Here is a 15,492-nt window from a genome sequence, read left to right as displayed (position 1 = left end):
GACCATTGTTACTGGTTATTGCCCATTGCTTTGTCTTGCTCTGTGTGAAACTTCTTATGCTGCTCCCTAGTCCAGGACTCCATTTTGAGCAAGATTTTGCAGCATAGCAAAAATATTCCTGGAAAAACAAAGGTGAAATAAAAATAAAATCATGCATGAGCACTTTTAGAGTTTATCACAGCATTAATATGTCAGTATCACTGTTGATGGTGAGATAAGAATAATTTTACACACAAGTATGACACTAGTCTTTTGTGATGTCCTTGTAAATATTAAAAAATACAATAGATCTATTCTTAGTTTAGCAGATAAAAGTAGCAGCGACCTCGGCAATAAATTACATTATTATTCTGTCATACTATAAAGAACATCCCAGTTTTATCTGAGCTTGTCCCCGTCCCAGAGTCAGTGAAACAAGCGCATCCATGTAAAGACTCCGCCCCGGGGGTGTTGATGGGCAGGGCCTGCTTTAGTTAGGAAGAAATGCGAGATGGATGAAATGAGGTCATGGAAGCTGGATGTTCAGTCGCACATCACCATTAAATTGCAGTAAATTACACCCCCTAAATATAAAGGCTTTAAACACGGATGGTGCTGTAAATGCAAAAGGTATTCTTTGGTGGAAAGCTGGATATGAAAGGTCCCAGTCCCTACATCGGACACAAGGGGCGAAACAGACGACCAACACTGGATACAACGCACAGAATTCTTTTATTACATAACAGGCTTTGGTGGGTATACACACAGCCAGAGAGCAATTCAAAGAAAACACCATCAATACATGCATTTCTGCAGCCAATAAGCATACGAACACATCACACATACAACAAAAATCACACTTAACGTAATCAAATTTTGACAACAGACAGGTCTGAAAAATCTATATATTCTTGCAGCCTATTTTTTTTTTATTTATTTACCAGAGCACAACAAAGTGTCTGCATGCAAACTGGGTTTCAGAACAAAAAACAATAATTCATTAATACAACTCTGAACTTAAATAAACTCGAAAATCATCCCACAATTATTACACCTGTATATATTTGTTCCGCTTAAGCGCCGCCAGAGGGCGTTAAATTAAACCTGAAGAAAAAAAAAACTCACGTTGAACCATCTGGTTTTTACATGAGCAGACTGAGAAAATCTACAGTTAAAACACATTTTTAAAACACTCCATACACAAATTGTCAAATTTTAAATGGTCAAATAAAGGGTAACACAGGACTGATCATGATTCCATGTATACTTAATATGCAGATTCAAATGATAATTAGGGTAATGAAATATGGGGAGCACCTCAGGAAATGTCCTCTTTTCATTTAATCATCTTATCACAGGAGCGCTGCACAAAGACAGATAGAAAACAAGTTATTTATCATTCCAAAATATACAGCCACTAGAGTTCAAAGAGTCATATGAAGAAACAGGTGATTTTACCTGTGTAAAACCTTTTTATGAGAAGAAGCTGTAGAGATAGGAGAACCCAACAATCCCTATGATGGCACAGCACAATGTAATCATCATCTTTTTCTGTGGGTTTGATCAAAAAAAGACTAAAGTGAGAGACAGCAGTGGAAATGAAGTTTTCATACTCACCCACTGCACAGTAATTTAACATTTAAAGGAAAAGAAGGATTCAGAAAAACACTGAGTATAAGGAAGGGTGGGTCACAAAGGTTGGGATATGTGTTCTTGTGTGTGTAGAGAGAGGAGACAAACTTACCTCCCTTTTGGCACTTGTGTCACCCCATAAAAAGTTTTACATTGCAGCACAGTGGTTAACAGGCTTGGTAAACAATCTGCTGACAACAGCTACAATCATCCCACTAAAAACAGCCACACAGCTCTTACTTAACAAAAGGTCATCAAAAAGTATCACATTCAGTTACATATTTACAATCTGTCAGAAGCAGGGTAGAGAAGCACAAAGCCAGTCAGTCATTAAAACACAACATCTTTAATTTCCATTCAATCATGGGTATCTTAATTTAACATTAACACTGCACATCTTCAGCATCTCCTCCTATTGCAGCCCATGCTTCCTCCCACTGATGTGAATTAGGACGGGGCTTTAACTGAAACATTAGGACAGTTGAGCCAACTATGTGGTCAAAACCAAGCTGAGAGAGGCCTCTCACTTTCAAGAGGCCACCAAAACAACCAGCACTGTGGGAACAATCAAGACTCTGGTCTGACAGAAACTACCACTTCTCTCAGTGGAAGTGCAACCTGTTAATTCCCCTTAAGATTCAATCAAGTGATGTTGTACAGCAAAAATTTGACTGAGTAGAGTTTTCAGTTTAACACCTTTAGTTGATTTGTTTATTTAAACACATTATATTTTCTACCTGAAACAGCTCTTTGATTTTAGGGAATTCAAAAGCGTCACATACTGCTCCATCTAAATTATCAATAAAATTCAACAAACAGATCTCTTAAGCTGTCTAGGCAAAGGTGACACATTAAAACCTTCATGATTATAAAGTTGGATTTATTGTAGAGCTGTTGTGATAGACTGTAAGGCCTCAGATATTAAAACTCAATAAACTTCCATCTGTCTTGAGCTACCAGTATGAGCGACCTGACTGCATGATGGAGTGTCATTTTATACATATCTCTATTTGTGCAACTTTACCAGCAACACATCAGCCATAGATAATCTGGCACATACAAGAAAAGGATAGTGTTGTTTGACACCTTTTGGCTTAAAAACATTTGTTTTACAGCCTCTTTGTATAAAAAGTCTCTAACATTGTAGCGTTGTAGTTTTAAACCATAAAAACAGATACTCTGGCATTTTTCTCATATGTTGCAGCTTGATCAATAACGTCCCCACCCACCTGTGCTTTGTGCTTGTTTGCTTATCTTAGCTTCAAACGTACAAATATTATCCAAGTTAACCTCTGAGCCATATTCAGGTGCTAAATACAGTCAAAATACGAACAATATTACACATATTTACATTACTACCCAAACTTAATTACAGAAGGGGACTTATTTTGAAATGTGAAAGTGCTGGAACATCCTAAAACCAACAAACCCAAATACAGTGACAAACATTACTTAGCATTTCGATCACGCAGAGTGAGAAGGCTCAGAAAAGCATAAAATGACAATGAAGAAGGTGCCTCAATGAGGCCTCAAGAAGTTCAGATGGTGAAACAGGCACAGACTGATTTGTTTGGCGACATTTGAATGGAGTTATGATCCCTTTTCTCTCCATAGAGATACAAAAGACATTTGCACCTTGGGTCTGCTTCACTTTCATGTCTCCATTTGCGGTAAAGCATCCTTAAACTGTCAGGGCCACATGAGGAAGTCGAATAGACTCACAAAGAACAGGAGGGGCTGGTCTTTTCTGACAAAGGTCACAAAGTTTTAGAGTTTTTCCCCAGAGGTCATATGTTGCCCTAGACCTCCAGTGAGGAGTGATCTGTAGGTTTTCCTTTCTTTTTGATGGGCTGGATGATGGAGGACAAAATGAAGTGGATGACGAACATACTGATGAAGTGTGAGAATGATGAGGACAACGAGAATAACCACAGCACAGGCTGCTCCAATGGTGATCATTTTCTATAAAGAGGGAGATAGTGGAACAAAACACAAGGATGGTTGAATGACAGAGTGAAATGAGCTTGCAAACTTAACACCAGCACCTTTAATCTTATTAACACACCACTAGCACTGCTTTGTTAGTTCAGCAGCAACCAGGCGCAAGTGCAGCAGAATAGGAGGAAAAACACACACCCAAGAACTTCAAAGACACACAAACACACCTTGTTTAAACCCTCTGGAGAGGAAGAAAATACACAAACACTCAGAGCCTGGAGACAGATCATGCAAAGCGTCCTCCAAAGCAAGCCATACACCCACACCCACCCATTGTGGCATCACAAGAGTTATTTACTCCACAGTTACTCACCCTTAGCTCTCCTCTTGTTCAAATAGCTCATCAGCTTCCATTTAATCCCACTGACAAACCGATTATGAGAGCTAGCAAGAGCAGTAAGATGACCACAACCACCACTATTATCACCGTCTTCTGTTGGGGACAACAACGTGCACACAGTAACATCAGGATAGTTGACAACAAAACAAGATTATCCATTGTTAATATGACAGTGAATTCTGTTTCCTCATACAGAAGTACGAGAGAATAGAGGCAGCACAAAGAAACAATAGCTGTGTCATATATCAAAGAATTGTTTTCATCGCTTTGAAACCTCAAAAACTCTAAGTCAATCTGAAGTTTGACAATCCAGTTTTCTGTTGGCACAGCAGTGTTTCACGCACACACTATCACATCTACACGCTAACCTGTAATATCTTCAAACACACACAGGAACAAAGAATTGTTTATCTCCATCGAGCTAGCTGTAGGAAAAGTTAAAAACTGAAGAGAAGTCAGAAAGAAAAGAGTGTGGATGCTGATGTATGAGTGTGTGTTTGTGTGTATAAGTGGTTTGGAGGGGCTGTGTTGTTAGTAGCAGGCGGGTCAGTGGGTTTCAAAGCACAGGGGTCCACGGGCAACAGAGCAGCAGGGACTCAGGAAAAGAACGGGCAGGGGTAACCTTCAGGGTCTTGATGGTGGGAGAAATCTTCTTGTTTACAGACCGGTTTCCCAAAAGCATCCTTTTCTTTTACTTTCATCCCGTACAGGCTGAAGTTCTGCTGTTTTAAGCCTGGCAACAACTGAAAATCCAATCTCGAGTATCAGGTCCAAGTGACAGATGACCAAGATTGAGAGATTATCAGATTCTAAAAGACGGCATCATTCAGAATTCAATAACTCTCCAACAAAGCTTATCTTAATAATAAGCATTTATGTCCTTTCTTGATGTAATTGAAAAGGAAATAATAAAAATAAGGCATTTATGTTACAAATTTAGCAACCAAGTTGTGTGCTTACATATATTTGTTCTCCCAATGGAGTGCCTTTGCATTGTGGCTCAGTGCTATCCTGTAGTGAATGACAAATCAATTTCAGCTGCTTGTGGGAAACTGGACTGCTGCGCCTGTCTGTGTTCACTCACACGGCGAGCCTCCTGCTGAAACTTTGCAGCTTTCTTAGTGTCCGCTACGGCTCGCTCTACAAAGCCCACTGATTGGTCCATGTTGCTCTCAATCCTGTCAATCATTCCTCCCTAACATGGGGCCGCAGATGTAATAGGAGCAACAAAAGAAAAAAATAAATAAAACAAAAGCAAAAGAGAACAACCAAGGATACAACAGTTGAGTGTGACTGGGGTTGTGTGAGTCCTGTGAGGGGTGTGTGATCTGTCCAAACGCTGTGTGGTTCATATGTGTCAAACTGTAATAGAAATACAGCAGAGGAACAGAAGAGATCACAGGCAGAGTGGTGCAGCAGTGAGAAGAGCTACTTTACCTTACGCGCTTTTGTCTGGTACCTTACAGCTTTTTTGGTCTGTTCCTGTGCCACTGTTATGTGATCCACTGATTTGGATACATTCTGCTCTATGTTGTCTACTATATCACCCTGAAAAACAACACAAACAACAATCATAAACAGGGTGGAAGAAAAGCAGGGTTGAGATTCATATATATTGCTCAGATGGAAACGAATTGTGCTAAAAAGTAAAACTCTCTTTGTGTCAAAGTAGATTTTAAATAGTTCAAGGTGAATATTTTTTCTCTTCATACTAAGAAATGGAAATTAAATGTTACAGCTGCAAAAGTTTCCTGAGTTTCCCGAGGAAACAACAAACACAGCAGGAGTGAGACCCTTACCTCGTGTGAGGCTTTCCCTCAGAGAGCATGGTGCAAGCAGCAAGACATACGCAATTAAACTTTTGACATATTTTCTTTTAAGTCAGTGAGGTCAGCTGTAATGTGTACACATGTGCTTTTTGTACATCTTACTCAATGTATGGCAATGGTACCACGGATGATGGGTGAAGAGATGGAGGTGTTGGTGGTAAAGGAGCGTAAAGAGAGAAAGAAAAAGACGTGAAGCTGCAAAAGAGGAAAAAGAAATGGAAACAGTTTGACAGTCACACCACAGCAGAGACAGGAAAAGATTTACAGTAGACAGAAATGAATGTGTGAAGGAGGAATATGAGAAAGGTTTAGCATGAATGAAAGGAGAGGATAAATGAATGAAACAGACACAAAGCTCCTTAACTTTACATGGTGTAAGAAGTGAAGGGGAAGGTGGAGGAAAAAACACTATACCTGGCTCTCCACCAGCATGGCAATGTCTACGAACATGTCGTGCAGCTCCTTGATGCTGCTCTCCAGGCGGACAATGTCTTTGTGTCTGGCTTCAATCTCACTCAGAGCTTGTTTAGAGATGCCAGAGTCCACAATCTGTAAAGGGGAGAAGTTTATAGTTACCCCTCAGGATCAGCAAAGACAAACACCTTTGGCCTGGGTCAGATTAAATAGAAGTGCTTCTTTAAGAGAAACGAAAATAAACATGCATAAACATTCTGTTTTAAAATCAAATGACAGTGTTTTCATATACCATGGCCACTCATTAACCATAAAACATTTTAAATTTAAACTATGAGTCATGACCATGAAAACACTCAGATAGCTACAGGTTGGTGGTTGGGCTGAAGTATCACATGGTTAGCCCACCACACCCACTGCAAATAATAATTATTGGAGGCAAATCAGCTCTATAATATGAGAAAACTGCAGCCAATATAACATTTAAAAATATTAATACAATTCTTGCTTGATTTGTGTGCTTGCCAGTTCAGATTATTATTCCATTTAATAAATTTACATTTCAAACAGGAAGTTGCATCATTATTTATTTTATTTTTAGTATAAATGTTTAAAAACTGAAGCTGTCTTAAAGGCTCTGCAGTATAGTTGTGGAAGAAAAACAGGCTTCCTAAATTATTACACATAATCTTTCATTTGTAGCTCATCACTGCTTAAAACATTTTTCAATAACACTCACAAAATATGGAATCAGTATGAATTTGTATGAGACATTTATTCGTTATCAAACCTGTAAATGCCAGGACCAGTTGAGCATCTTCATGCACAGAAATGTTCTGGATCTTCACAGGAAACCACCACTTGAAATATTTTTTGTATGTATGCTTTTCTGGTGTTTTTTGGATGAATCAAAATTAAATAGCACTCTCTGACATGATTTTATTTAGTTTGATATGCCCTAGCTGATCAAATCACAAAGAAGAGAAATTCTCACTTTAAGCAAACCATTCTTATTTCTGTCTGACCTCCTTATTTCCTTTTGTTTAACAGACAGAAGGTAAGAAGGAGGTAGCACTGAAAAATTTCTAAAGGAACAAGAAAGCAAACTGACTCTAAGCCCAACAGACCGGATCACAAACAGCTAATCGTTAACCAGGTAACCCTTAATGGAGGAGCCTGACTTTCCCTCCCAATTTTACCACATTATGATCGAGTTGAGGCAACGGAAAAGTTACCTGACTATAAACAGTGCTACACGCATGCCTACACACACACTCATGCTCTTACCCCTGCAGTAAACACAGCGGCGTTACCGCTCTCCAACATCTCCTCCAGTTCATCATCTGTTGTCGCTTTTCCAGCTGGAGAGAAACAGAAAAAAATGTTAATGACCTCAAACTCTACGGCTCTATGGACACATGTTTGAAGGTGTCACTCACTGATCTCTAGCTGTCTCTGAATGCGTCCTTTACTCCTCTCCCTGAAGTCCACCTGGGCTTCGTTATACTTTGTCATTACCTCCACAAACTTCCTGGACAGCACTGCATGCTGGGAGACAACAAGGAAAAAAAAGGATTCAGCAGAGAGGTAATCTTAGCGCAGTCTTGGTGGGAGATTGCTAAGACAATAATCCAGTTTTAAAAGAAATCTGCTCTCTTTTCAGAGCATCAGATAAACACCCACAAGCCTGTAGTTTTTCTTCTGCTCTGTTCTCTTGTTTATGATCTTGGTAACTTATCTGAACAAAATCAAACACCTAGCCCTTTAAATTGAACAGTTAAAACATATTTGAAGAATGCTGACATTGTACAATAGAAAGGAGTTTTTCCTTAAACAAGGTTAAATATTTACAAGAGGCCAAATGAAACTTCAGAGGGACGTCATTTACCTGTGATTTACGTATCCGCATGTCAGCTGACACCCTCTCCTGCTCCTCAGACTCCAGATTCCTCTCGATGGCTGAGTAGAAACCCAAACATTTGGCTTAAAACAGACTGCACATCACATCATTGTTAAGTGATTTCAAGTTTAATAGTGGGGAGACTCACTCTTGAGTTTGTTTCTTGCATTGTTGGCCATCTTTTTGATGTCATTGGTAATTGCCTCCAAGTCATCCTGTGTTTCTAAAAAATACAGACATATTAAGCAACAAATACTCTAACAAACTAACCCATTACCTCATTAGATTTGATTCAGAGAAAAGCATGGTTGTCGGTGTTCAAGACGATACATAGCATGCAGAATGACTTCATAAATGATTACTGTCTGGGGTTTTCTTTGAGCTTCTTTTAAAAGAGAAGAAAAGAAGAGAGTGTTAAAGATTCTTACTCTGATCTGATGTGGGAGCGGACAGGATGACTGAGTAAAGCTTTTTGACTTCAGCCACATTCTCATCAATTTTATCAATACTGTTTCTGATGTCCTCAATCTGAAACAATCACAACATTAGTCTCAGCATGGTGTTCACAAACAAACAAGATATGATGACGATTTTACCATTGCTCCGATAAAACAAGTGTACTAATACACCAAGGTGCAGCTGACCTGAGAGAAGAATTCGTCCATGAAGGCTGCGTTGTCCACAGCGATCTCCACCTCATCGTCATCTTGATCACACGTCTGCCAGGAGTAAAATAAAGGGCATATCAGAAGAGCTGTTCATGAAAAACGTGTGCAGGGTATTACATGCTTCTCTGAAGCTCAGCGTATAGAGTCATCAACAGACTGGGATTAAAGGTTCATTCAGATGTTTATTGTGCTCATCGTGGTAAATAACAGAGGGACAGAGACCATTGGGTGCGTGTAAAGGCGGCTTATATTCACGCCCTTTTAATCTGTTTACATCCTTTTTAAAATTAGTCTCTTTTTTTAATCATACTGTGTTTCTTGTATGTCTCATTTTACTGTTTTTATGTTTTCTGTGAAGCGCTGTTTAAAAACAAAAAAAAAAGGGAAAAAAAATCAATCATCCAATAGTTAAAGATGGGCAAATAGCTGATATTGTAATTCAGAGCATTTAATCAAAGTGTGAGGATTACTGTCCTTTATTAGTTTATTTTCAGTTATTTGAGAATGATTTTTCATCTTTTTTGAACATGACAGCTGAAGAGACACAGGAGGTATGGGTAAGAAGACTGGGGAAAGACATACAAAAGGCCAAGATTTGAACCTGCAGCCTCTGTGGCAAGGACTATAGCTCGGTTGAGCCACTGAACCAACACATCCTGCGTTTTTAACAATCATTAAGACCTTCATCAGACAGCTGCAGGCAGTACTGGTGCCTGATGTTTATTTTGTCCTTTTACACTTAATGAATTCTCTCTGTCCTTCAAACCAGCTGTTTCAGTTTCATATGAGATTCAGGGAGGAACAGCAAGGCAAAAGGCAAGTCACCCAGAAGAGCAAACATTTGTTTTTCTCTAGAGAACCTGCACACTCATTTAAGAAATTTGGCACCTCGACCTCATTTGCTGTTGTTAGCTGAAGTCTGTCCTGCTCCTAGACAGTATAATACATGGATACAGTCTGTGACGTCACCCATCTGTTTCTGAAGCAGAGTTTTGAAATAATCTTATACCCATAAACTTGTTTCTATTTGGATTTTCTGCATAGAATAGATGTGTATGTAGTTTCTGCTCCGTCTGGACTCAGCGTCGAGTGGAGCCCAAGTTTTTAGAAGTTCTGAGGGTTCAATTTGTTTCAGCTTTTGTTGTAAAACGGTCAAGAAAAAAAGTATAAATCCATGAGCTTGAGACATTGCTGGCGGATCTTGTGACCAATGAACACATCAAAACTATTATTACATGTTTCCCACTTTTCATTTTGTGCACATTCGACCAAAATGTGCTAACCAGCTGTTTGATGGGTTTCATAATTACTGTACAGACCTGATAGTCAAATTTATCCTCTCATCCCCAACAAGAAAAACAATTTCTGATTTCCTAAAATGTCTTCTCTATGACTACCTGCTCATTACAAACTAACGACATGTGGACTTGGTTAGTATAAAAGATACCAGTCTTATGTTGAGGGCTGAAACTGAAATTTCGGAATTTAGGGAAGATAAAAGGCAAATGCATAACCAAAATTCTGTTAACCATCAATTTTAGGCAACATCCTTCAGGAAATCACCACGATAAGACACTTAGCTCTTTTCCTCTCTATAAAAATATTGTCACAAATACAATATTGTGCTATATGTTTGATTTATTGTGCTCAAAATTTCCATCATCTCATCAGCTTTCCTCAATATTCTGTTCCAGTCCTCAGCATTTTAAATTGACATTTTCTGTGTGACAAAGTAATGATTGATTTCCTTCACTCCTCACCCTCTCTGAACAAATGCTGGGTAATAACATTGCTCTCCTGTTATCAGCCATGCGTGTCACATGAGGTAGAATTATTGTCTCCTCCCTGATCAGCCCACATCCGTCACACTCCCAGCAGGAAGCTCTCCAGCTCTGAAGTCATCAGTACGTCACACAGGGCACTTGGTAAACAGAACCCAGAGCTTCAAGTCGGGGTGAAGACCTCAGAGCAGCCGAGGAATATTTACACTGTGAAAGACGAGGGCCAGGCTCCAGGAACTCAACCTGTTCCCAAGTGCCAACAAAGAAACCACAGCTCACGTGATCCGAGGGCAAACAGACATCACAAGGTGGTGCTGTGACGGTGTGGAAGTGGAAGGAGGGGGAACATGGGACAGGACACGCACTTTGTTCCCTTACTGTTAATTACTTCTGCATTTCACAAATGCAACTGTGTCTGAACACAAAACACCTGAAATATGGAGACAGATAGGTCTATGCTGTGAGAGCGTGAACAATCCTTTAAAACCTGTGTTAGAGTCGCATTATGGAAACTATCAGAAAACACACCTGACAACAAACCTGCTCCTTCATATCAGCTAACAGCCTCTATCTCTGACCCGATGATCCCAATAAGCACCAAAAACAAACTTCTTTTCAAAAAGCTTCGTATAATCATTCACTCAAGTACAAATACAGTTATACAGCCCCTTGGTTTATTTAACAGGTAACATGATACAATAACTGATTTTTTGTTTTTCTAAGGTGAGAGACTATATGATACGGAAAATAAATCTCATTACAGTTGCGTAAATGATAAATGCTAAATTGAGGAAACCTATGTTGACTTCAGAAAATGTGCTACTTTTGCTGAAAGCATTTCAAAGTAAAGTGATCTTTTATTCTTTGGCAGAATTGAACAATCCTTAGAAATGCTTTATCTGAAGCTGTACAGTTCAAATTCAGCAGTTTAATCTTTACAACTTTTACTTTTAATTCGGGGTCTAAAACAACAAAGAAATCTTAGTCTACTAAGAACTGACTTTTTAAGCCCAAGACGCTCTGTAGTGATTCTCCTATCATCTGAAATCTGAAATGTAAATTTGGTGGAGACTATTTGTTTAAGGCTTCTGTTACTAACAACAAGTTGGAAAGCAGACCTCCCTGGAAAAAGTGACACACTTTTTTTTTTTTTTTTACAACTCTGAGTGAATAATTCACTCAAAACACAGCTGTAGCGCTCTGGCCGACACATTTTGTTCCCTCAAACAACACTTCAGAGAGAGAGATAAGAGCAGGCGCTGACTTCCTTCCAGTGTCTCACATTCAGCAAAAACGTTTTGGGGAAAGGAACTGATATGTGTAACGAGTGCTTTGACAAAAGGCCACACAGAAGTACAAGCACTTGTTTCTGTGTTGGACGAGTCTGATACTATTGGAGGGGAGTGTTGTTATCAAAGTCATAAAGGAAACTTTTACAAATTGCTCATTTACCTCACATCCCATGACACACTGTAGCTGTCAGAAAACACGGGGTAGCTCTATCACTTCAAAAAACAAAAGTCTTAGATGTTCTGAATAATCAGTGGGGCGGGAAGTTGTGCAATGCATCTTGATAAGTTGTGGTGTTGTTGAAAAAAACAAACTGTGAGATATCTGATGTTTGACAGCTGTGTGTCAGATTCACACACTAACTTATATTCAGTCACTTTACTGAGCTTCATTGTTTACTTATTTGTGTTGGTGTCGTCCTCGTCCAACATTTTACAGGGCATTAAACTCATGAGCCCTCCAGAGAGTCTGTAGCTTCTGCAGAGAGAACCATGAATAAGCTGGTAGATTTCCTGTCCTTTTTCCAAAATAAAAAAGTGAAGCTTCCATAACAAAAGAAAATTGTGCAGTCTTTGACTAAACACTTTCCCCCCAGGATTAGTAAAGTGGATTTTATGTTATCTTATTTTAAACCCACCTAAACATGCATATGGGTGCACATGTGATTGACATGTTAGCTTGGTTGCAGGTTGGTTCTCTTTATTCAAATCAGCCTATTACTCTTGCTCTGCATGCAAAACACCATATGCCAAGTTGCATAATTCTCAAGGTGATGGCTAGACAGAGGTTTTACTCTGGAGCAAGCTGACAATGCCATCCTCTCTGTCTCTAATTCAACATATTGACAAGCTCCGTCAACACAGTTTCATTAAACAAAGCTCAATGTGTAATATTAAATCAAAAAGCATGCCCTGACATTAAAATAAAGACAAATAGAAAGACTAAGCTACTCCTCCTACTCACAACATTACTTCAGCAACCTTGGTGAATGTATCTATATTCATATAAGAAAAAAAGAAGCCTAAACTGACCAGAATAAATTCTTACCATCTAATCTTCATTAGGTTACATACAAATAATCATAAACTCACTTCATATTATATCCTACCCTCCCCCAAATCTGTCCTCTGCTTCCCTCTCCTCTAAGAAACAGGGAGGTGATTTATCGTTAGACTTTGACCCATGACACATAATAAACTGAGAAAGAAGCTGAGGTAAGGAGACAAGAGTTTTTATAGAATAAAATGACATTTGTGAAGCTTGTAAAGCTCAAAAGAATATCAGATGGATCGATAAGCCTTATTATTTTCCCAAGAAACCTAAAAAAAACTATAAACAAAAACCAAAAACAAATAAAAATATATTAAGATAAGCTTTGGATTTAAGAAACATCTTTGTGCACAGGATTTTTTTCACAGCGTGCTGTCAGATAATATCTGTAAGCTCCTAAATCAGCAAGGAAGAGACCCCAGGTCAGATTTTACATTAACACAGTGACAGAAGCCAAAGCTCCCGCCACAACTTGTGTTAATGCAAAGCTCAAATCTGACATGAGATTTATTAAAAAAACTACATGTCAGGTTACAGAGGCAGCCACGTTATTTCTGTCACAAGTTTTCACATGTAGTCCATGACATCCACTGGAAGCACATTTGACAATCTCGAGATGGACACAAATATCCTCAACACCATCCTGTCAGTCCACTGATGGCATTTTACAAACATAGAGACAGCATCAGCTTCAGTTTTTGGTGTTTCTGTAAAAACTGTCTGTGTGGGAAACACAGCGCGTGTTCACAGTGGTAAAACTATCCTGTGATGTTATATCTCTAATACACACAACACAAAGCAGGGGAAGTATTGAAGAAGTGGCAAAGAGAACTTAGTTTGAACCAGTGTTAACTCTGTCACCTGTTCAGCAACAAACCAGCTTACCTCAGTGACATTATGTACTTCCTTACCCTGAAAAGAGGCCAGATGTGTTTGAGACACAGACGCCTGGAGGAAGAGCCGACAACAGTTCAACAACTTTAAACACAGCAAATATTTGGCCAGCAGTTTCAGGGAGCTATGGAAACACATCCCGTCTTAGGTTTTAGCTGGATCAAAGTCTCACTCCCATGGACTCTGGGCTGAGAATATTCCCTTTTATTGGTAATACAAGGAGTAAAAGATAAAGATGAATTTATTTTGCTGCTTTAGGGGTCCTGTAAGTAAAAATGAGTTTTCTCATTATGTCCCAGCATCAAGAGGGGCAGAAGTTGTGGACCCTGTTTTAATGTATTGTACTGGAACCATAAAAAGGATGTAGGCTACTTTATTATTACAAAATCTCTTCATGAAAAATATAAGGAGAAAAGCTACAAGGAAATACTTATTAAGTCATACATTAAGGAAGGCTCTATGAAATCACTTTCCTCCTTTCAGAAAGGCCACAGGTAACCTTGTCTTTTCAAATGAAGGTAAAGGAAACTATTGTTTACATCATACATACGAAATAACATCTAGTATAACAATTGACTTGGAAGTTCTCACACATTCAATTCTACTGCACATCAACCCATATCTGACACTACACAATATGACAGCATGAAATAACGTTACATGATGTCTGAATGACTGGATCACTTTGACCTAACACCAGTATTTCCTATCATTTCCTGACCTTGCTTTCTGCATCATCCATTACACCTGCTGTGTTATCATGTTATCACATGGCATATGACGGTTTTGATCTATTAAAGGCATTTCAGTCCGAAGCATTAGAAACGTCTGTTCCAACTCCAAGAGACACAGAAAGGCAGGTAAAGTGTGGAGAGAGATAAAAGTGGAGAAGACAAACACGCTGTATTGCAAATGAACATTTCCTGGAATCTACTTACCGCTTTAAGTTGCTCCAATCGGTCCTTCATCGTTTAAACTGTTGGTCGTACACCTTCGAATCAACTGAATAACCAAAGCACTGTGTAAAATCGCTCAAATAAAACCAGATGCCTGAACTCCTCAGCCAGCTGGAAAGGCTAGCTGTCCGAGTGATCCACACAGCCAGTAAGAAAGGAGATAAACTTCCCAGAAGTCTTGACACAGGTGTCTGAGAAAACTACTTTTTTCGTTGCACAGAAGTCTTTCCGTCGTTTTTCCATGCAATATGGCTGCTGGGTTTAAAGCCAGTGTTTTTTCCTTGCTAAATCTCCCCGCTCGCTCGGGGGATTAAAACAACAGTTGTGTAGAGCTGTATAATCTGTCTCTGCGCTGGCCACCAGTAATCATTCTAAAACGCACTTTTCTGGCACACGCATGCGCAGACAAGCCCATCTCCATTGATATGAAGCCACGCCTGAGCCACCTGCATCGATGCTGCGTTCAGGTGTTTGCAGGAATAATATCTTTAAAAAACTGAGCCTGGTCAAACATCTTTAACATTGCCCTGTTTGGGGAAGTGATTGAAAAATCGTTATTTTTTGCAATGTACACTACCACTGAATTGAGAATTAATGGGTAGTCTATATGTTTTCTTCTCTTCAAAGGCCATTTTATGTTCGTCTTTAACACTATGTAGTCATTGTCAAGAAGGAGAAAAGTCTTATTTCCCAGTCGTCATTTAATGTATCGTATATTGATATGGTACCATTGGTGTATGGTATATGGTGTATGGTGGTGG

General features: G+C 39.1%; 1 protein-coding gene across 3 annotated transcripts; it reads right to left on the bottom strand.

The window, feature by feature from the left end:
- Positions 1-726: 726 nt before the first annotated feature.
- Positions 727-15,150, bottom strand: stx3b (syntaxin 3b). Of its 3 annotated transcripts, XR_012598408.1 has the most exons (12): positions 14,714-15,146; positions 8,737-8,811; positions 8,521-8,620; positions 8,241-8,315; positions 8,081-8,151; positions 7,632-7,740; positions 7,480-7,553; positions 6,193-6,327; positions 5,387-5,497; positions 3,923-4,042; positions 1,438-3,573; positions 728-1,342 (listed from the first exon to the last, which is right to left on the bottom strand). XR_012598408.1 is itself a non-coding variant. In XM_074674080.1 (11 exons), exons 1-11 carry the CDS (start codon positions 14,741-14,743, stop codon positions 1,453-1,455), a joined length of 969 nt encoding a protein of 322 aa, XP_074530181.1. In that variant the 5' UTR covers positions 14,744-15,150. The 3 variants fall into 3 exon arrangements, 1 of the variants encoding a protein (XP_074530181.1); XR_012598409.1 differs by lacking the exon at positions 5,387-5,497 and having other exon boundaries at positions 727-1,342; positions 14,714-15,147; XM_074674080.1 differs by lacking the exons at positions 728-1,342; positions 3,923-4,042 and adding an exon at positions 5,034-5,144 and having other exon boundaries at positions 1,453-1,530; positions 14,714-15,150.
- Between the last annotated feature and the right edge of the window lie 342 nt (positions 15,151-15,492).

The sequence above is a fragment of the Halichoeres trimaculatus genome, unplaced genomic scaffold (genome assembly GCF_033239565.1).
Source record: "Halichoeres trimaculatus isolate MK-OKI-2021-1 unplaced genomic scaffold, fHalTri1.1 fHalTri1_scaffold_7, whole genome shotgun sequence".
In the NCBI taxonomy this organism is placed as follows: domain Eukaryota; kingdom Metazoa; phylum Chordata; class Actinopteri; order Labriformes; family Labridae; genus Halichoeres; species Halichoeres trimaculatus.
This window is presented reverse-complemented; position numbering and strand designations above follow the sequence as displayed.

Bases quoted from the DNA above. Each gene is read 5' to 3' on its own strand.
- stx3b (XM_074674080.1), bottom strand. From the start codon at position 14,743: ATGAAGGACCGATTGGAGCAACTTAAAGCG. The intron at 8,812-14,713 runs GTAAGTAGATTC...TACTCCTGGCAG, and splicing joins GATTGGAGCAACTTAAAGCG to ACGTGTGATCAAGATGACGA. The intron at 8,152-8,240 runs GTGAGTCTCCCC...GTTTCTACTCAG, and splicing joins TGCAAGAAACAAACTCAAGA to CCATCGAGAGGAATCTGGAG.